Consider the following 21,927-nt stretch of genomic DNA (forward strand, 5'->3'; position numbering starts at 1 on the left):
ACTCTAGCTCTGAAAAAGCGTCCTCTCTTTGTCTTATCCTCTGCTGTTTTGGAGCAAAAAGCTTCATCCTCCTTAGCAGAGCATACAGAGCAGCAAATGTAAAAAAAACAGGCGTTCCTCCTGTTTTATAATTTGAACCACATTACCACCCGCTCGCACTTGATGCTAATTTGCGAATACAAACATCCATGTATGCAACCATTCGCAATATGTGAACGTTTAATGCCTACCATTTAGGAAACGCACTTAGGAAATCATAAATAGGTAATTACTATTTCCAGTCGCAAAAATAGGGATTCCCTAAGGTTCATTTCGCATCGTTATTTTTGCCAATGGAACTGAAAACCAGTTTGATACATTTCATACTTTCCTTTTCGAAGTCGCAAACCATTTTGCAACCGATTTAGGAGTCACAAAATCTTCACACATCTGGACCCAGATTCACTAAGAGATCCCCTATCTCAGTCCTTGTTAGATTTTTCTTCTCCAAAAGGCACCCCGTTCCCATGCTCTTGTCTGTTGGCCATTTTAGAATGGTAATTTAAAAAATAAAGGCCCTCATTATGATGTCGGTCAGACCGCAACCCACGGCTTGTCAGTTGCGGTTTGACCGACATCTAGTGCTGCGGTCCTACCGTCGCATTAAGATGTGTGGCGGTCAGAGGCAGCATGCGGCGGGACCGACCGACGGTCAGAAAGTAATCTCCTACAATGGGTCATTCATTGAAAGGCTGTTGGCAACGGACTTTGGGATCCCTCCGTGGCCTTCCCCAAACATGCATGCATCGTGCAGCAGGCACCACATAGTGCCTGCCACACGGTGCATGGATGTTTGTAAACATACCCTTTACCATTGCGGGTTGTGCTGCGGCCCTTTTCCAACCCCCAGCTCATGCCGCAATAGTAATGCTGGCGGTCACATTGTAATTAGGCGGGTGGGACCTCCGACTCCCTGTTGGTCTGTCTTATTCCCCCAATGATGTTGGTCGGACGATTGTCCGACCGGCATGGAAATTAGGGCCAAAGTGCGAGGGAGATCCAATGCACACAAGCATGGCACAGCAAAAAGACAAGTCATAATCTTTTGAAGGTGAGACATATGTGCTTGGCCAGTGTTTGTTTAGTTGAGGTTTCTGTATTCCTCATCACTTCTACTTTTGCTGCATTTCTGTTTTTAAACATCTGAACTTTACATTTTCGTTTTAGCCTCAGAAGAAAGTTCTGCCTGTAAATATCATGTTGACATTTTTTGTTGATCCATTATTGCTTGATGTTTTTTCAGTTTATTGCTTGACCATTTTGTGATGAATTCAAGGATTCATTATTTGGTGATTTTTTAATAAGTAGTATATTTTATAATGAGTTTTGTGTAATAATAGTTTAATGAGTGGGCTTAGAAAAGTTGTTAGTGGAGACTTAATGCCCTCTGCCACCCTTACAAACAGATTAAAGACTGCTATATTCTAAACCAGGTCCTAAATCACTTCACCACTCTCCAGGTGGAAGTCATCGAACACTTCTATACAACTATTAAATCCTAACAATCTCTTTTATGCCATCTGTTTGTTGTGTAATGCTCCTCATCATCCTCTTAATATGCATGCACCCCCATAACAGCTTATGATGCTTGCTTAGCTAAAATGCCCTTGCCCCTTTGATTCCGAATCAGCTATTCACCCTTGCCATCTTCTGCCCTGGCCAACAAACATGGACTAACATTCCCCTATTCTCGATAGTTCCTCCAATCTTCTAACTGTTCCTCCCCTCTCTTTAAAGGGTATTCATACTTAAAAAACATTAAAAAATACTTCACAAAAAAGAAAATGACAGAAATGGGTAGACTGTAGGAAGTGTCAATTCCTAGTTTTTAAATTGTTTAACTCTGCCTAGTCAAAGCACAAAACCAAATTTATAACTTTTCCAAAATTGTATATATTTTCCTCCAATCAAGGTGTGTCATGATTACAAGGGTGTCAGGAGCGACACGTCCTGCCCCAAAGGAGAGGAATGCCCCCGGCTGCATGTCTGCCGATACTTTGCCAGGGGGCAGTGTCGCTACTTCAAGTGCAATCGATCGCACAACTTGCTGGACGACATTACCATGGAGGTGATGAAAGGACGAGGGCTCAGTGAGGAGATGACCAACAACATTCAGATCCTGCGCATCCACCAGTGCAACGAGGCACGAAAGGAACCCCTGAAGTATGAGCATCCGAAGAGGAACAAAGGTATCAATGAAGAAACCATGGGCCAGATGTAGGAGGCCAAATAGCGATCCGTAACGCTGAAATTAGCAGAATTCCAGCGTTACCGATCGCTATTTGGCTGCGAGCAATGTAGGTGAGTTTAAACCTACTAGCAAAATAAGGACTCGCAAAATTGCAATTCCTTATTTTGCTCTTGCATTTAAGGAATCAGGAATTGCGATTCCTTAAATGCAATGTAAGTAGCACAAAAGTAAGTGCACTTAGGGCATGTATGTGTGCCACATGTGCACACATTCACATCTCAGGGGTGCAACAGGGTGTCCTTTTGACACCCTGGCACCCTTGAAATAGCGCCCGCTATTTGCCATTCTTTAATACCGAATCGCTAATAGTGAATATCTTCCCATTCATTCCTAAGGGCCTCCTAGCCCAGAGGCATGAATGGGTAGGTATTCCTTATTAGCTAATCTCAATTTGGGATTCATTATAAAGGAATGTTAAGGGATCGCTATATTAGCGATTCCTACCTACATTACATTTTGCGAGTCCTTAATAGCGAATCGGTAAAATTCGCTATTAAGGACTCTGTATTTCGGGCCCCATATCATTTCTAACAAATATCCTTTGACGCCAACTTATATCTGTTCCGGCTAGCTTCTAAAATGTCATTCGCTATAACAAATACATTTTGAGGAAGCAGAGAGATTAGATTTAACTAAAGAAATTAAATATAATTTTGTTTGATCTCAAACCGATGAAAAGTGTGAAAATGGCAAGGCATCTAAAAGTTTAAGCTCTTTTCATCTTTAGGATGAATATGCTGTCATGTTTTGAGAGTTACTGCTTTGGTTGGCAAGCCGACTAGTGAGAGCTCATGGGGCAATTTCTGTTCAGTACACTTCCTTAAACTGATTAGTTAGTTCTATGGTGCAACAGCCTGTGGGTTGGCGAGCTTGTCTCTCTCTTTTCATGGGTAGTCTCAGCGTCCTTCTTAAGTGGACATGCTGTGCCTTATTTGCTTGATAAGTTTTCAATAATTAGCTTCATTAGCAGTCAAGGTTTTGGGAATAGGTGCAGTGAACTGTGAGGCCTAGGGCCCATTATTTAAACATGGTAGGATGTTGGTAATACTAGCCTGATATGAAGGACGATGGCTCTCTTCCTTTAGTGAGAGACAAAGTGGTTTGTCCAGAGATTTAACATCTAGCAAGGGGCCATGTACAAAAATCTAGAATTGCGATTTCCTAATTGCGATTATTACCGAATCGCAATTACGAAATCACAATTCATGATGTAAGAAAAGGTATATCTTTCAAATAGCGATTCCTAGTGGGTTGCAAATCGACGTACCTCATGAATATTAATGAGATAGTTCGCAGTTTGAGACCCATTACGAATGGCGGGCATCGCAAGTAAGTTATCACCTCCTTCAAAGAGTCAGTAAAGTATTAATGTTTATCGAACGGAATTTGGTTGCAAAACATTAATACATCTCATTCAGATTTGGTATTTGGAAGAGACACCCAAAACAAGTACCTTCAAAATACTAAATCGCAAACACAAATTGTGATTTAGTGACTTGTTACTGAATTGCAGTTTGTGCTTTGAACAAATAAAAGCATATTTGCGGTCGTAAACAACCCTGCGTTTCGGATCGTAAAAATGCTTTGTTCATGTGGCCCAAAGATATAGGAAAACCTTTTTGTGTTCTGAATCCATTGCCAGGTGCCACTTGCTTTGTGAAACAACTTGCAAAGATGCCAGCTAGGTAGGTTTGCATGGTACGAAGGTGCTTGGGAGACACAAAGGCTGTAATAAAAAGGCACCTACCCTCTTTTATTCATTTTTAAATGTAAAATATTCCTTTGTAAATTTACCAACCAAGCTTCCCTCCCATTTCTTTTAAAATTATACTTTTCAGCATTTCTAAGTAAATTTTGTGTTTTCTTCATTTATTTTTGTGAATTGCATAGAGTCTTTTCCAATGTTACACACGTTATGAATATCAGTGGTTGTCGAATTTATACATTTCGGCGCCACAACATTCTAAGGAACTGCGTCTTCCCTTGATTCCAATAAACGATCACCTATATTATTGTTATTGCAACAGGACCTGAAATTGATAAGAGAAAACAGCTAGAAAAATATTTTCGGTGTCCATGATTGCAACTTCGATCTAAATGCTTCTAAACACTACTAATTCATTTCTTCTGTTACTGGAAAAACGCAGTCTGTGCCAAATGGTTGTGGCGCCAGAATTTACAACGTGCCTTGAGTCACTGCCTTTGTTATGTTATGTTATGTTCATCGTCGGCACCAACAGATACAAAGCTGAGGGAGAACGCTTTTCCAACTAACCAGCTTTGTACTTGTTTTTAATGGGAAGGTGGAAGAGACAGTCACAATCGGGTAGGAGAAACAAAAGGGTAGGAGAACAATAAATAGGGGCAAAGGACGGGGTTGGCAGTACTATTGTGTACGCAATGTGCACTACATAAACAGTTTCACTCAGGCCTCCTTTTGTTATTCAACTCTCACTCGTGAAATCAAATCTGCAATTAACTCCTCCCTATCACTTGTATTATCCTCCATGCTGTTCAAGGTCTTTCCTCACCTCGACAAGTCCTTGCTTTCTACTTTCTGAACCAAAAATCTTTTCTGCACCCTGCTTGCGCATTACCAAACTAAACAACCATATTGATATGATGCTGAGATAGCCGTTCATTTTCATCTCGCTGCATTTATGATACACCTAGTTCTATAGTCCTAGCTCACACAAACCATTGCCCAGTGCCCATTTCTTGCAAACAAGCGAGGACCACAAATCCCAGAATACAATTAATGTACAGTGGACGCCTTAGACTGAGAGCATGGCAATAATACTGGTGACCCCTGTGCCTGGCTGCAAGGCAATCTGGCCCGTCCTCCCGTCATGCTCTCACCAGCTAAGTGAACATGCTAATGATGCTGTGCAGCCGTCCCCGGTTTTACCTCACTGCAAGGATTTAGCCCCATCCACATAGGTACAATTGTTGATGTCCATGCAGAAACACTATATGTGCCATCTACATGTCAGAATACATTAGTCCCTGCTTATTACCAAATACTTATCTGCGTGTCTTCATGTAGTTTCCTGCTGATTGTTTGCCAACCTTTCCATGGAGATTCAAGAACTTGCATAAACCATCTCCCTGTATCTCCAGCTGGAACCATGATTTGATTTCATGAATTGACTTATATGAGGATTTAGCAGCTGGAGCAAACTGATCTGAGAACCTGCCTAGCTGACTAAATTGTTGCTTCTTATGAAACACTTTGCCGCGATCAACAGTACGTGGCTTTGCCAAGGGAGCGTCAAACCTTTGACTAATGTAGTGTAACCTAACAATAGGTCTCCAGGGCTCTAAAGTGTATTTCCATGGACAGAGCTTCAGAAACAATCTCTTTTGTTTTTATTGTCAATGAACAAAGCTCAATGCTAAACTAAAGGTTTGCTCCTGAAATCCAACAAGGGGCTGAAATCCTCTTCCCCAATAAGAAATTATTCAATACATCTCGTGATATCTCGTTTCCTAACAGTTTTAGGAAATAATCACTGTATAGTAAATGCTCATATTTATACCCAAGAAAAGATACCCTTAAAGTAGGATGTTTAATACTTCTGCACTTCTTTTTATTTTTCTAACTCATAGTTGAGATAGTATGGTATATTGCAAGCACATAAACTGAAATGCTTAATGTCAGCATCATTACTTTTATAGTTGTCTCCCATCATAGTCATCTTTAGTTGTTTTCATTTTTTATTCACTTTTTTAATGTAATGTACTCCCCAAAGGATTCTTCACCTCCTAAAAATCAAACATGTATTATATAAAACATTGGTTGTGATATTTACATTGAAATTAGCTAAAGAAACGGTTCAGGCATATTAACCCAGAAAGTAGGAGTAAGCCTCTGCTTCACTGTGCAACTTAGTTCTTTGAAAGAGTAAGATACAATCACCATTGTTTTTTTGTTTAAATCTTTTTATTGATTTTTTAACATGTTCGATACAGTTAAACATCGGCAATGGATTTAATCTTGAGATACATACTTAGGCATACAAAGGTAATATAGGCTAGTCCGATGTACATTTATAGCTGCAGTCTCTCGCAGTTGTGTTACAGAGTCAATGCAGTTCCTACATAGTGCATGGGTGATGATGTGAGGCTGGGGTGTGCTGGGTTTACCTAGCCTGCTGAAACGAAGTGACGGGGCTTCATCTATTCTCTGTCACCATGAGTATTATGAACTTACTGTGCTAGTGTGTGGCCGTGTTCTCAGTCCCTCTCTGGTGGTAGTTAAATACCGGAGTTGTATCCAGAACTAAACATCTGGGTGCTAAACTGGGGTATTAATACGGGATCAGTCGGGAAGGATGATGGGGGGAGAGAGCGCAGATGGGAGGGGTCAGTAGGTCCTCCATGGCAGCGTGCGTTGTTGTTCTAGTAACCATTGAGCTGTGGTGCGGGAGGGGGTTTGGGGAATAGCCTAGTTTACATCACAGGTTCATGGGCTGTATCTGGTGGCGTGGGTCCTAGGGGAGTGTCTTCCATGGACAAGCGTACTCGCGCGGCAGAGCTGCTGGCTGGTGGGCTTGGCGTGACACACGTCGGTTGGTTATTAGGGGTCTCTGAGGGTTATACACGTGTGGTGTGCTGGGTGATCTGGTATAGCGATTTGCGTCCATTCCATAGATATGTGGTGCTTACGGGTGCCCTTTGTTTCCTCTTCCCAGATCGCATCTTCTTCTGCCGCGCACCATTTTTAATGGCTCCCGCCCAAGCTTCCACCGGGGGCCATCCTGGAGTTCTCCAATGCATGGCTATGGCTCTCATTGCTAGGAGTAATAACAGGAATGCGAAGCGTAGCTGTACCTTATTTATTTTTCGCCTCCGAAACACTCCCAGCGTGCACGCCTCCCATGTGTCGATCCCTGGGTTAGTGCCGATTAATCTGAGGGTATCATGGACATACTGCCAATAGTGTTGCAGTGTGGGACGCGTCCAGAACATGTGCTGAAAGTCTGCTGCAGGGGCTTGGCATCTGGGGCATGCAAATTGGGTGTCTGGGTAATATCTCTGTAAGTGCTGTGGTGTTAAATATGCTCGGTGTAAAATGTTGAATTGGATATTTTTAAAGCGTGCGTTTCTGAAGACTTTTTTGGGATACTCCAGGGCTTGTGCCAACTCTTTGTCGTGCAGTGGCCTATTAATGTCGTCCTCCCATACTTACCTCAGGGAGATCAGCGGTTTGAGTGTTAGTTCTCGGACCACTTTGTAAAGCCATGTGACGAGGTGCCTGCCCGCCCCCATGTGTAGTTTAGTGTGTATGACTGGATGCGTCGGTGGTTCACCAGCTTGTGGGTCCCAGTACGGGTGGCTACTAGCCAGGAGTCGTCAGTGTAGGAGGCACTGTCCAGGGGGAAGATTGTATTCGTCTACTAGTTGCTCATATGGTCGTAGTTGAGCTCCTTCAAATAGTTAGTCCGCTGTCTGTCCAGCCGTGCAGTGTTCTCGCCGTGTAGTGACCCTCATGGTGTGGAAACCCCACTAGTGGGAGTAATGAGGAATATGGTGGCTTCTCTTTGGCCATGCGGTGTATGCGCAGCATGTAGGCGTGAGCCACCGATACTTGTAATGGATACGTGCGTTGGGGCTTCGTGCCGGGTGGCAACAGACGTCGGATCATCGGTAGGGTGACCTGCTCTGTGTCGGAGCTGGTTTCACCCATGTACCGTTCCGCTGTCCAGTGTGAGAGCCACTGGAGCTGCGCCGCCAGGAAGTAGGCTTCAAAAATTGGAGCTCCTAGCCCTCCTTGATCTGTTGGAGCTGTAGCTTGAATAGGGCAACCTTGTGTCGGCCCGTTCCCCAAACGAGTGTGGTGAGGAGAGTATCTAGTTCTCGGAAAAAGGGACGGGGTAGGATAACTGGGAGGTTGGTGAAGTGGTATAGGAGCCGGGGGACAATGATCATTTTTGCTAGGGCTGTACGTCCTATGGGGGCCTGGGGGAGCTTTTTCCAGAACTCCACTGCCGTTTGGATACCAGCCAATGTTCTGCGGTGATTACCGTCGTACATGTCCTGCGGGGAGTGATACAATCTGACTCCTAGGTACCAAGGAGCAGCTTGGCTCCAGGTAATCTCCTTGGTCCCAATGGTAATGCTCCGAGGGGCTAGGTGAGGGCTCAAGGGGTAGATCGTGGATTTGCTCCAATTGACCTTAAGGCCCGAGACCTCCTCTTGTAGAGTTGTCCAGATGGGGGTCAAGTCCGCCGTGATATCATGCACGTAAATAAGTAGGTCATCCGCGTATAGTGATAGACTATGGATTGTGCCAGCTATCGGGATGCCCCAGGCGTATCGCCAGAGGCTCTATTGCCATAGAAAATAGGAGTGGGGAGAGGGGACATCCTTGGCGTGTGCCCCTCTCTACTGGTATCTGGCTGAGATGTATTTCCCTATGCGGACCCTGGTGGTTAGATTCTTGTAAACGAGCTGCGTGTATGCCAGCAGGGTCGGAACTACACTGTCCCGTCCAAGGACAGCGAATAGATAGGGCCACAGTAGGGTGTTGAGGCAGTTTCTAAATCTAGAATGAGGCAAGCTGCTCGTGGGAACTGGGGACCTGCCCTGTCTTGTATGTGGAAGAGCCTACGTAGATTCTGGGATGTGTTGCGGCCGGTAACAAATCCATTCTGGCCCGGGTGGACTAATGGAGGGAGGATCTGGGAGTACCGATCCGTGAAAATTTTCCCTAGTATTTTGCAGTCTGCGTTAAGTAACGTTATAGGCCTATATGATGCTGGAAGTCTGGGGTCACGGTCCGGCTTCGGAAACACCACTAATACCGACTCTCTGAGGGAGCTTGGCAGGTCACCCCTCTCTAGGGCATCTTTGAACATACCGGTGATTTGGGGGACCAGTTGACTCGCGAAGGCGCTATAGTACTCTAATGGAAAGCCGTCCATGCCAGGAGCTTTGTTTCGCGCAAGGGCTCGGATCACACATGAGACGTTTGCAGACCCTATCTTTTCATCAATGTCGTCCCTGTCTTCCTATTCACGGGATGGGTGGGGGAACAAAAAGTGGGTAATTAGGTGAGAATGGTCTTGGGTAGGGCCTTGATAGGCTTCTGTATAGAAGTCGCAAAAATCCGGAGGATCTCCACTTGGGAGTATTGGGGGATCCCTACGCGATCAATCAGCTCTGTGATGGGTTTGGTCTCTGTGTCTTGGCAGGCCAACCATGCTAAAAGAGTCCCAGCTCTGTTCCCCTCTTTGTGGGATCTAATCGCGTGCGCCTTAAAATTGTATTTGCTCAGGTCCTGCAGTGCCTCTGCGTGTGTTGTCTTGGCCTTCGCTATCTGCTTTATCGTGGCCCTATTTGCATCCCCTGCCCTTGTTAAGGTCACTAGTGTAGTCTCTGCACGCTGGAGCACCGCCTCTAGTGTTCTCCGGGCCCCCACGACCTGCTGTATACACTGCCCCCGTGCGACCACTTTAAAGGCATCCCATTCTAGTGATCTAGAGGTTGCTGTCTGAGCATTTGTCCAAAAGTAATCGCGAATACTGCGCTCCTGGTCATGACGAAACACCTGATCCATGAGGCACTCCCGTGGGAGTTTCCATGTTGGAACTGGGGGGTGAGGCGGCCGCCATCTGAGGGTCAAGAGATGTGCGTAATGATCTGAGAGGACCCGTCCTAGGTAATCTGTGTGCTGGGCTTTAGGGAGCAATGAGGTCGAGTAAAGGAATCTGTCTCGGCGCACGCGCAGATTATGAGGGACCTAGTGGAAGGAGTAAAGCCTGGTGACCGGATTGCGGGACCGCCATACATCAATCAGCGCCCAATGTGTCACCCATATTCGGAAGCACTCCGCCTGCTTATATGCTGGGGAGTGTGCAGGAGGAGGATGGGATCTATCTAGGCAGAGATCCAGTACGCAATTATAGTCTTCCCCCAGGAGCCAGGGTGTGGACGCGTATTGGGTTAAGACCCCATTTAAGTGCCCCCAGAATATGTCCTGTTCAATGTTGGGGGCAAAGATACTTCCTAGCAGTATGAGTTGGCCTTCTAAGATCCCTCTATGGGCCATGTGTAGTGTTCGATTAAGGGTAGTGTGTCACGGGCACAGAGGTGAAGCATACCTTCTTTATTGTTTACCAAGGCATTGTCTAATGCTTAAGATGCGGGGATAGTGTCATATGTTCAGGAAGGCACATTAGTAGCACTGGTATGTCCCTCATGGTATGATCGTGTCCGCCGTCTGCGGGGTCACCAGCGGTGGGGTGAGTGAGCCGTCTCTGGATATGTTAGAGTCACTGGTATCATCCTCTGGGGTGAAGATGTGTGGAGTTTTTTCCTCATCCGAACTCTCCGCTGTCGGGCCGATCCGTGCTGCCGCTTTCAAGGCCCGTCTGCGTTCCGCTACAATTTGCTCTAGATCTGGGGAACTTTTCTTGCTCAACGCAGGTCGTGAGTTCCATTGCTTTAGGGTAAGTTTTGTTTTCCGGCGACTTTGGCTTTGAGTTGCCTTCACCCCTTGTTGCGGACCTGTGGATTCGATGTTTTGCAGGTGTCGGACTGCCCAGTCATTGATTGTGCTGGCTGAATTGTAAGCTGGCTACTGCTCGACATCTAGCCATGCTGTGCCTGGTTTAGCCTGTCACTTTGTTGACAATTGTCTTGAAAACACTGGAATCAGAAAAGATTAGGTAACGTTCTTTCAAGTAGTCTTAAAATCATGAATGAACCAGTGGCGGCCCGTGCAGTTAAATGCGGTGTGGCGGCGGGGCGTTGCGTGGCGGGGTGAGGGAGGTGGGAGTGACAAATGACAGACTAGGGAAAATAAAATAAATAAATATATAAAACAGCTTACCTTGCGCTCGCCGCATCACTGAGTTGGCGATGCAGCGAGTGCAAGCTAAGTGGCTCCATTTATTTATTTATCCCCCCCCATTCCATTGTTTGTCACTTTCACCCCCCACCCACATCCTGTCCCTGCTCGCCACACTGTGCTTACCTGCACGGGCCGCCACTGAAAAGAACACGTTCAAAGCACCTTACATCTACTCTGCCAGAAGACAACTAATAGCCAGAGAATCTTTCTAATTTAGACTTCTCCAATGTGAAGCTTAGGAGCTACTGATAGCTCACCAGCTACCTGTGAGTAGCTTTCCTGTGTGCGCCCAGTTTATTAAATTAGAAGCTTTTGTTTGGTAGAATTAATATACGTATACCAAAATTGAAATTATGTATTCGAAATGACAATGTGTTTTTCGGAAACCTTAAGATGATATTTAAAGCACAATGTCTGGCTGTCCTAAATATATGTAAAGCTTATGTTTTAATTATATATCATGTGACATTGAGGAGACATTTTACAAATGCTATTACCTTGGTCCCAGATGCATTGCAGCTTTGTTGTTATGTATTACAAACTTGGAGGAATTCCATATGGACAAAGCTTTTATTACATTACTGCTGACAACCATTCCTGATGCGCTGAAATGATCGCTGGTAGTAACCTTGCATATGGTGGCCACTAATTTAATCTTGTCTGATGTGATCTCTATTACAACACTGATAATGTTAGTAACTCTCAATGAATTTCATTGAACATAAGTAGCTCTCAGTACAGAAAAGATTGGAGACCTCTTTAATCTCATCCAACCTTTCATATGTCAGAAAATAGGATAAATCAACAGACTTTATGCCTTAGCCGTGTCATATGATTTTTAAGTAATTGAGAGAATTTGAATTTTTCTTATTTCCCTTCATACTATGCTCGCAACAAACAATTCCACACATTTATTGATTATCCTATTTTTGCCATATGTCCTTGATCTTACCCAGCAACAAGAGAAATGCAGAAATCCTTTGTGTATATGTCTCATCTAGCACGAGTCGCTCGCTCTCTCTCTTTAATTACTCTGATAAAACGACTGTGTTACATATCAGTTTGTCACTCACTTGTTTTCACACTACAGCGTCTTGTACAATTTATTCTAACCCCATGTACCACACTGCTCATTCCAGCCATTGGTCTGCGAAATTGTCTTGTTTAAAGCAAAAAAGCCATTCACTAGTGGCACTCTTGTGGGACTCTTGTAACACTTTTGTGACAGTATGTGGTATTGTCCTAATGAGCCACACAATCTCCTTCTTGTACTGAGTATGGAATAGGACCCAGGAAAACTAAAATAAACTTCTTCCAGGTTCTGATGGCTAACTCCCACCACCTAAGGAGAAAGGATGTTTGTGTACCTCCTTCACCATATCAGTGGTCGCACCATCATGTTCTAGCTATTATTAACCTTGACTAATGCGTCATCGTTATGTGAGTTCCTAGGTGTCCTTAATGCCTTATGCAACAATATGACCCTTTAGGCCCATGGGTGCACCCTCCTCACATCAACCTCCCATCTATCAAATTAATTTCCTCCCTCACTGGTCACATGTTAAATTTCTCATACTTCTCATGGTCCTCTACAGATACATTTCTAACCAATTTGTCTAGCACATAAGCTTGAGTGTTGTTATTGCTTCAGCTTTTTTGCACTTCTCAACTTCTCATTCCATCCTCCAGTTCCTCCCATGATAAGCAAGTGTGTCAATGCTGTGGCAAGTAATGAATATAAAAAGTATACCCCCGATGCTAAATAAATGATCTTCAGTTTTTTGAGTGGCTTGGATACATTATGCATAACATCAGTGGCTTTTGTCATAAATCTTTATATTATATTATATTTATATTAAATGTATGCTTCTGAAACACCACAGCAGTGGTAACAATAAACAAATGGTTGTTATCCAACTAAACGTCTGTGCAAGGCAAGCTAGCTTAGTCATCATACAATATTCTCCAATACTAAAGACACAGCAAGATAAACTCTCAGCAGTGTAGCTTTGAGTATAGTACATCAGGACCACTCCTCAGCCAGGAACCCCATTAGAGAGTCCCACTCTGCTCCAGGACGCTGTCGTACCCCATTCAGGTCCAGTCCCTCCGTCTGTGCTCCCCTGGAGTTCTTAGGAAGCCATGTCCTCTTGCCTCATACAGCAATTCTTTAGCCGTCTTGCACCATTCCATACCCATGTTCCATTCCTGTATTGTTTGGACAATAGCACTTACCCCATCTCAGGATCAAGTCACTCCGCGCCACCATCAGGGCCACATTACCGAAAAGGAGTGCATGGTGATCGAAAGTCTGATTCCCCACACTCCCAGGGCCAACCTCTGCGGGGTAAGGTCTATTGTTATATCCAGGGTAGCCACATTTTATCCTGCACCCCCTTCCTGAAGCCCTGGATCTTCTGGCATCCCCATGTCGTATGCAGCAATGTACCTCTCTGTCTGCACCCTCATACAAAGAGGTCTGTCTCAGTCCTACCCATATAAAACAGCCTGGTCCTGGTGAAGTACACCTGGAGGAAAGTTTTCAGCTGTATAAAGCGTAACCCAGACCCGATCAGCACTTCACGGGGGTACTGACATGACACATCCCAGTCATCGTCCTCCAACCTACCCAAGTCCTCCTCCCAATTTTCCCTCAGGATGTCGAGAGGTGTAGAGTATATATGCAACACCTCATGATGGATCAGGGAGGCTCCCAGGACTCAGTACTCCAGTACTCCAAGATCCCACTCAACAGGTCCCCGTAACTATGCATGATATATGACAGCTGCAGATATCTGAGGTATTAATTACCCACCAGCTCATTTTGGTCCCCTACTTTTGTGATGCTAAGCTGGTCTCATTTCTTATACCCTCCTATTGCTCGTACCCTGCCAAGGATATCCGCCTCCTATAGCGGAGTCTACAGTGTCACTTTATCCTTTCACTCTAGGGCCTTCGTTCCCAATTTCCTTATTTTATCCACCATAGCTGGTGTGGGAGGCAGAGGAGCCCATTCTCTACCCCCATATAAGCAGGTGACAAAGCCCCCAGCGTCAATAACCTGTCAGTCTGCCATTAGTGATGGCTCCTGTTCCGATGAGAAAGCCCAATTGTTGGTCACCTGAAACTGGGTCACCCAGTAGTGAAGTTGCAGCTTGGGGAGTGCAATCCCACCCTCCAGGGGTTTCCTAGTCAGTGTAAGCAGAGCTATCCTCAGGTTTGCTCCCCCTCCCACAACAGGGTGCTGGTCACCTCATCCATTGCTTTAAAGGGACCTCGAACTGTGTATTTTGTAAGATATAAGGACATTTTTATCAGAGAAATCATTTTGTATAGAGTAGCCATTCCCAGCAGTGATAGCGGGGCTTCAGCCATCAACCCACATCCCGTCTATTACAATCAGTGACCCTGGTGAGGTTTTCCTAGATAAAGAGCTCCTTGTCTGTGGTCACAAAGACACCCCAGTACTTGAATCCAATTGGTTCCCATCTAGGGGAATAGTTCCAGATTTCTTTCCGTACTCACCTCCTCCCCCACCCAGTGAGAGGGGGGAACTTATTGATTTACACAAATTAATGCGGAGTCCCGAATAAGATCCAGACTCCATCTGGATCAGTGGAACTTGGGGCATGAAGCGGTCGGGGTCGGCCAGAAAGAGTAGCATTTTATCTGTGTAAGAGGGATATGACAACGTCTTTCCAGCCGGTTCTCATCACAGCCCCCTCAGGTGAGCATCCCTATGTATCCATATCACCAGTGGTTCAACTGCCACCGTGAAAAGCAGGGGGGATTGCTGGCACGCCTGACGGTTGCCCCTGCTTAGGTCTAATTCCACTGAGACTCCCTCATTGTTGTTTACCCTGGCAATCGAAGCCGTACAGAGCAGCTGCGCCCAGGCCAAAAGATGTGGATCAAAAAACATCTTTTGCAAAATCACCCACATTAAGGGCCATTCGAGGGAGTTGAATTCCTTCACTGAGTTTAGGACTAAGATAATGGCCAGTTCAGTTATTCTGTCTCTATGGGCAAAGCGCCCTGTCAATCATGTTAGGTTGTGTCTTGTCGCCCCATAGGGCATAACTCCTGACTGGTTGAGGTCTACCAGGGAGTCTCTCACTCACACCAGGCGATTCGCCCGGACCATCGCAAAGGCCTTAGTTTCAAGGTTGAGCAGGGATATTGGCCTATAGAAGGCATACTCCCTGGGGGTTTCACAGGCTTATAGATCATCACTATCGTTGTCTTCCTCAGGTCCCACAGGAGGGCCCCATCCCGCTAGGCTCTGTAAAACATATCCTGCAATGGGCCTGCCATGCGTGATTGGATATACTTTAAGAATTCATGGGGTAAACCTTTAGGGACAGGGGATTTCAGCTGTTTCATTTGGTCACCGTAATTTCAGCTTCTAGCACTTGACTCGCTTGTCTCCCCAACCTAGGGGTTAAGATGTCCACCATGAAGTCCCTCACGTCTTCTCCATCCCCTTTGGCCTGGGTTCAGTACAGATCACCCAAGTAGGAGGCAAAAGCTTGTGCGATTGCCGCTGGGGTTTCGGCCATGTCTCCTGTGGGGGACCTGACGGCCGGCACCCATCGTTGCCCTTTCTCTTTACACTACAGCCAGGGCAGGAGCTTCCTTGCCTTGTTGCCATCTCATATAACTGGCCCTGCTGGGAACAGAAATTTGCCTTCACCTCCTGTTGAGTATGTGGCTGCAGATCTGTCCTCAACCTGTCAATCTTATGGGCGAGACCTAGGGAGAGGGCCACCACATACTCCTCTTCCCAGGTAGTCAGCTGGGCCTCCATCTCTCGATTCCCTGTCTCTCTCTTTCTTTTTCCTTGATGTTTGCAATTATTTGACCCCCTTATGACTGCTCCAAAAGCCTCCCAGAGGATTACACTGTAGTCTACCGTCCCCGTGGTGTCTCAGAAGTACTTGGTGGTAGCCTCGCTCACAAGTTTCTGAGTGTTCCAATCCATCAGCTCCCATAGATCGAGTTTAGATTCCCCCTCCAGTCGTGGGGGAATGGTGGTCAGGTAAGTAGCAATGGGGAAGTGGTGGGAAATGCCCCTAGGCAGAAAGAGAGTGTGACCAGATAATTTCAGGTGGGGGTTCGGCACCAGCAGGTAGTCTAGCCTGAACAGTGTTTTAGCCGCATACGAGTACTGATTGGCCCCTGGGTGTTCCTCCCTCCATATGTCTGCTTGCCCCAGCGCCTCTAGAAATTGGGACAGACGGTGGCCTGCCTGGGGCTTCTTCTCCTTGGCTGTTACCCGGTCTATGTCACCTTTTGCTGTTAGGTTTAGATCTCCACCATTGAAAGGGAGATTCCCCCAATCTATCCAGACCCTTTGATTGTGAGCTTGGTGGCAGGTAGCAGGATGCCAGCACTAACTCTTCTCCATGCCACCATACCCGAACCTCCGTCTAACTTTCCTGGTCATCCGCTCTGACCTGAGTAATCTGTAGCATGAGAGATTTGCATGCTAGAATTCCCACTTCTCTAGAACCCCTGAGTCACCCCGTGTAGGCCAGTAATTTTTACCTGCCTCAGCTCATTAGGTCACAGCAGTTGTCCACCAGTTGGGTTTCTTGTAAAAGAATGATATCTGGGTCATGTGTGGACAGGTACTCCCAAACTACACCTCTCTTGAGCTTATTGCCCAGACCATTGACATTCCAGGAAAGGATTTTCAGCATCAACCTCGGGGTTACCTGTCTGGATGTGCACCCTTTTGTCAGTGTCTATCACCCATAAAGTGAGTTTCTCAATACTTTCATGAGGTCTGTGTCCACCATCCGCCGGGTTTCTCTGCGTCTCGCCGTTCTGGGATTGGGTGCCCCTTCATTTCCAAATAGTTCCATGATTCTGTTGCTGAGTTAAAGAATTGGGACCTATGCTGGTCGATAAAGGCTGCAGGCCAAGCATACTCATGCTTGTTGAGACTGAGGAATGGAGGCCTGGAAGGATGTTGCTAAGCAACAATTTAGCTGTTCACACAAGTTGAAACAGTTAAAAGTTTCAACTGTGCTCTGCAGCCAGGCTGACATGAGCTGCTATATTAACAAGCATTTGCAATGCAATAGGTCTTGCATTTACGCAAGTTTGAGCTGTTGGCATTGTAAATGGCAATACCTTTTTTTATGTTTTGGTTTTTAAAACATAAATAAAAGGCATTGTCATTTTTTTGTTTACTTTAATAAGCGTGACGCCGTCTTCATGGACACCGCGCTATGCAATGCAATAGCTGTTGCTTTTGGTATTGTAAATAACAATGCCTTTTAATTTTTTTAAAGACATTGCCATTTACAATGTAAATAGCTCAAAATAATATCATTGCGAGACCTTTTGTATTGTAAATGCTTGTTTTAAAGCTGCAGGAAGGTGTAGGAAATCAATGGAGGGGTGACCTTCAAGCTGCAGCTACGTCTTAGGCCTTTAGGCCTCATGGTACGCTACGGTCATCCAACCACTCTCTCTAACTGTGGCGTATACCACTAATATAATAAAACCACTTTGTATCACCCTACTGCCCTATCGAGACTTTGAAAGCCTTTCGATGCGTACAAAGTTGCAACACTGTAGGTTAGTCTACACACGTATTCATGTGCAGATTTGTTTTCATTTATCACCTGGCTCCACAGATTGACCCCGCCACCATCCTAATCATATTGTTGGTTTTAGTTATTGCATGACTTCTGAGCTATAGGCTTGATGCAATGCCACCTGCCAGATATCAAGCACTTTGATTCGTAAATTTTAGAATTGCTTACGCAAGTCGCATTATTGTTGGATTCTTTATAGTCATTTTGTTTTTAAAAATGTGGTTTATGAACATTGGATTGTTGATGATGAGGCCTTGCTGCTCTGCTATTTGTACGACATGCACATAATCTTATTTTTAAAATATTAATGCTGCTATGACTATTGTTTTTATGTTGCTGTTGCTGATGTTGTACAGCACTGCATTTAATAATAATAATAATAATGATAATAATCATAATAATAATCTTTATTCGGCATATAAAGATAATACCATAAAAGATACATATTTTAAAATACGACATCAAATCACAAAGTCTCTGGAGAGTTTACCACATACAAGACAAAAACCCGCTATATACACTAAAATATTCAACTAATACATGTACAGCAGCAAATGTCGGTGCAAAATGGCACCAATTCATCTCGGTTTCACACACCCCTCGTGGATCTTAACTTTAAAGCAGATATTAAAAAATTGGAAATACAGAAGAGTGTAAAAACATCTGTTGACAATTTTAAAAACAACAAGGCTACACATGCTTGTCTAAATCGAACTCTTTTTAAAAGGCCCTTCAAAAACATTTTTCTAGGATATGCATAAAACGGGCAAAGTAAGAAAAAATGTAGGATATCATGTAGAAACCTATTGTCGCAGCCACAGGGTCCTCTATCTTCTATATTTAATATAAATCCCGCAGGAACGGCCAATAAATAATGAACTAAATTTAATCTAAAAGGCGTAATTAAAAATCTTTCATGTGAACTGGTTATGAGCGATAAGTATGGTTCTATCCCCTGCGTTGATTTCACTAATCCATTTTCTCTCACCGTGGGCTTGGAGAGTTCTATAGCCTCTTGTTGCAAAGTTACATACCTAAAGTACAGATCTTTAATGAGTGCCTTATCCTGGGATCTCACATTGTCAGGTTTTATGAACAATTCTACAGGCCATAGTCTTGACAAAGAGTGCTTCACATATTTTAACTAGGGAATTTTAAGCACGTGATCAAGCGCGAGGCAGTCCTGGATAACCATCCTACTGAAACCCGCCTCTTCATTTGACCAAACTTTTGCCCAACACACTAGCGGCTTAACTGCCACCATATCAGAAATGTATTTGAGCCCCAGTTCTTCGTGAACAATTTATGCAGGGGTGCTTTGAGGGACTTTCAGCGTACGCCTAAGATATTTATTCTCTTCCCTTTGAAGTTTATTAGCCTCAATAAAACCCCAAACCTCACTTCCATATAAAACCTTAGAACAACAGATAGAAATATATAACTTTAAAATCGTTCCTGGGGTCCACCGTCCTAATCTTTGTGCAAAACTAGCAATTGATCCTATTGCCCTACTCAGGGCCAGACACTTCTCCTCTAATAGATATTTAAAATTCAATTGTCCATCAAGTAATATGCCCAAGTAGTTAAAGGCTGGCACTTTCCCTAAACTGTGTGTCACTATTGTATAGTTGTAGGGTTTGCTTGGCTTCTTCCCAATTTCCACAATATATGATTTTGTGAGGTTGGGTGACATGTCCAAATTGTTCATAAAAGTCACGAAGCCATCTATTAAGAGCTGCAAACCCTTTGGCGTGCGGGCGAGGAGTACCGCATCATCTGCGTAAAGCAGAACCGGAACCACTCTTGAGCCTATCCTCGGGGTATCTGCTTGTTAGGATCTCAGGGCGGAATCAAGACCATTGATATATAAAGTAAGCAGGAACAGCGCTAATATTCAGCCCTGTCTAACGCCACTTGAGCACCTAAAATGTTCTGTTGCCTTCCTCTCCTGAGTATATCTGACTACCGCCGTGTTGTTAGAATATAGTGACCTTAAAATATTAATTATTCCAGGGTCCACCCCCAGCTCACACAAAATTGACCACAGTTTGCAGAGATTCACTCAATCAAAGGCTGCGGTAAGATCCATAAATGCTAAATACATTGACTCTGACTTGGCTACTGTGTATTTTGCGGTGATGAGATACAAATTAAGATATTGATCCGTAGTGGACTTCCCGGGGCGAAACCCAAATTGGGCCTCCCTTATAATTTGATTATCATCTGCCCATTCCATCAGCCTGTTTAAAAGTACCCGCCCCAAAACCTTCACTGAAACATCAATAAGAGATATGGGGCGATAACAGTGTGGACCATCCCTATCCCCTTTCTTAAAAATAGGCACAATACTGGCAGTGGCCAAGATGCTGGCATTACTTTGCTCACTGCCGCATTTAATACCCTGGTTAAAAGCAGGGCCCAAACCTCTATATTGCTACTAAAGAGGTCTAGTGGAATCCCATCTGGTCCGGGTGCCTTGTTCCTCATGAGGCCCTCAATTCCTGATCTCACCTTGTCCAATAGAAATAAAATAGGGGAAAAATGATGTACTGGGGTTGGTGTCTGCGGAACTTCCGGTCTATGGGGATGATTATACAGACCCTGAAAATGCTGCTGCCATTGCTCTGGTAGGATATTATTACTTTACCCAGGTTTATTCGAGTCATTGAAACATGGGTTATTAATAACTTTCCAGAAGCGAGTGGAGTCCTTCAACTCAGCTGCCTCTGTGAGCTCCTCCCATGCATTCTGTTGTAATTGAGCCTTTCTCTCCTTGATGGCTTGCTTATAACTTGGACAACAGACCGCTACCCACTCTCTATCCCTCAGAGACTGCTTAAGGGCCGCTTTTAGCTCTCTTAAGGCCCGTGAGCATTGGCTATCGAACCATCTGGGGGCTCCCGTACTAGATAGGTGAACAGGGGTTCTCAGCAGACTATCCGCAACCAGAGCGACGTTCCTAAAGGCATCTATTAATGTAACTCCTTGCACATCTAAATCTAGACATGTCCAAAATCCTGTTTAGCTTTATTAAACAGAGAAAAATTAAAAGCGACGGTATCAATCTGGGCCCAACGCAGCCTCCTACCTTGATCTGTTGCCTCAATCGTCATACCCCCTGCTAATCTATGTGGAACTGTAGCGTGCTGTGATGCAACCAGACTTAAAATCAGAGGGTTATGGTCACTAAACACACTATATTGAATATTTAAAAAGTTATACACCTTATCAGGGTGATAGAAACAAAAATGTAATCGATAAACGAAGAAATCCTCTTCCTTTAAAGGTCGGATTAACCAAACTGGCCTGATAATCTGATCCATCGTATGGGTTAACCCATAGGTATTTAATATGTCGCTCAATTCCCGCCCCTCCTGTGTATGCTCCATGTGTGGTCCCTCTCTTACAGTGCAAGATGACCAGTCGCCCTGGGACACTCTCAAACTTGGGCACAGATGACAATTAAAATCACCCACCCAGAATTAGTTGTGACTGTGCCAACCATCTCTCTCGTGTGTACTCCATCCGTGTATTTAATTCTTGGAGACTATTCGGGCCATGCAGTTGTGACCTTGCATTATAAAAATTAATTAAAACTAACCTGTACCTGGTACCAGAGCATTTTAAACCCAGGGCAACATCCGAATCCCAAACATAATCAGGCCCCCCCTTCCTCGTCCTGAACACGACCTTACTGCTGGGTGAAAGGTTTTGTATCCTTCAATGAAAAAATTATTTCCTGGCTCCCATGTAACTTCCTCATGTACAAGAGCCATTGCTCGTCCTCAAATTTACTTGACAGGCCTGCTATATTCCATGACATTATTTTTATACCGCCCCCAATGCTCCCTGCCCTGGGGTCCACACGCGGAGCACTGCTAAACATGGTGACAGCCATCTCTATATTATCTATCTCAAGGTTGCTACAGTCCCTACACTCATATGTAATTTGAGGTTGAACTCCTCTCTCCTCCATACTGTGCCCGTATCAATCAGAGAAGTATCATTGACTCTGCCCTACTCCTCCCCATGTCGATGTCAATCAATATCATTCAAGTCCCTCAATGGGGCAAATGAGTTACTTAGAAAGACTGGCCTACCACCTCAAGTTATTCCCTCCCCCTGCCCTACACGACGTTATGTGTAATTAAAGCTAGGTGGAGGCCTATAGA

At 44.7% G+C, this 21,927-nt stretch overlaps 1 protein-coding gene across 2 annotated transcripts in view; it reads left to right on the top strand.

The window, feature by feature from the left end:
• Positions 1-21,927, top strand: part of LOC146854277 (zinc finger CCCH-type antiviral protein 1-like) — a 479,951-nt gene that overhangs the window by 253,066 nt on the left and 204,958 nt on the right. For both annotated transcript variants that reach the window (XR_014981195.1, XM_085652061.1), the window contains exon 4: positions 1,952-2,228. Coding sequence is in view for 1 of the 2 variants with exons in the window: in XM_085652061.1 (XP_085508187.1) it covers positions 1,952-2,228 (277 nt within the window). In the remaining variant the exon portion in view is untranslated. The remainder of the gene's footprint in view (positions 1-1,951; positions 2,229-21,927) is intronic.

This window comes from Triturus cristatus, chromosome 4_1 (assembly GCF_964204655.1).
Source record: "Triturus cristatus chromosome 4_1, aTriCri1.1, whole genome shotgun sequence".
In the NCBI taxonomy this organism is placed as follows: domain Eukaryota; kingdom Metazoa; phylum Chordata; class Amphibia; order Caudata; family Salamandridae; genus Triturus; species Triturus cristatus.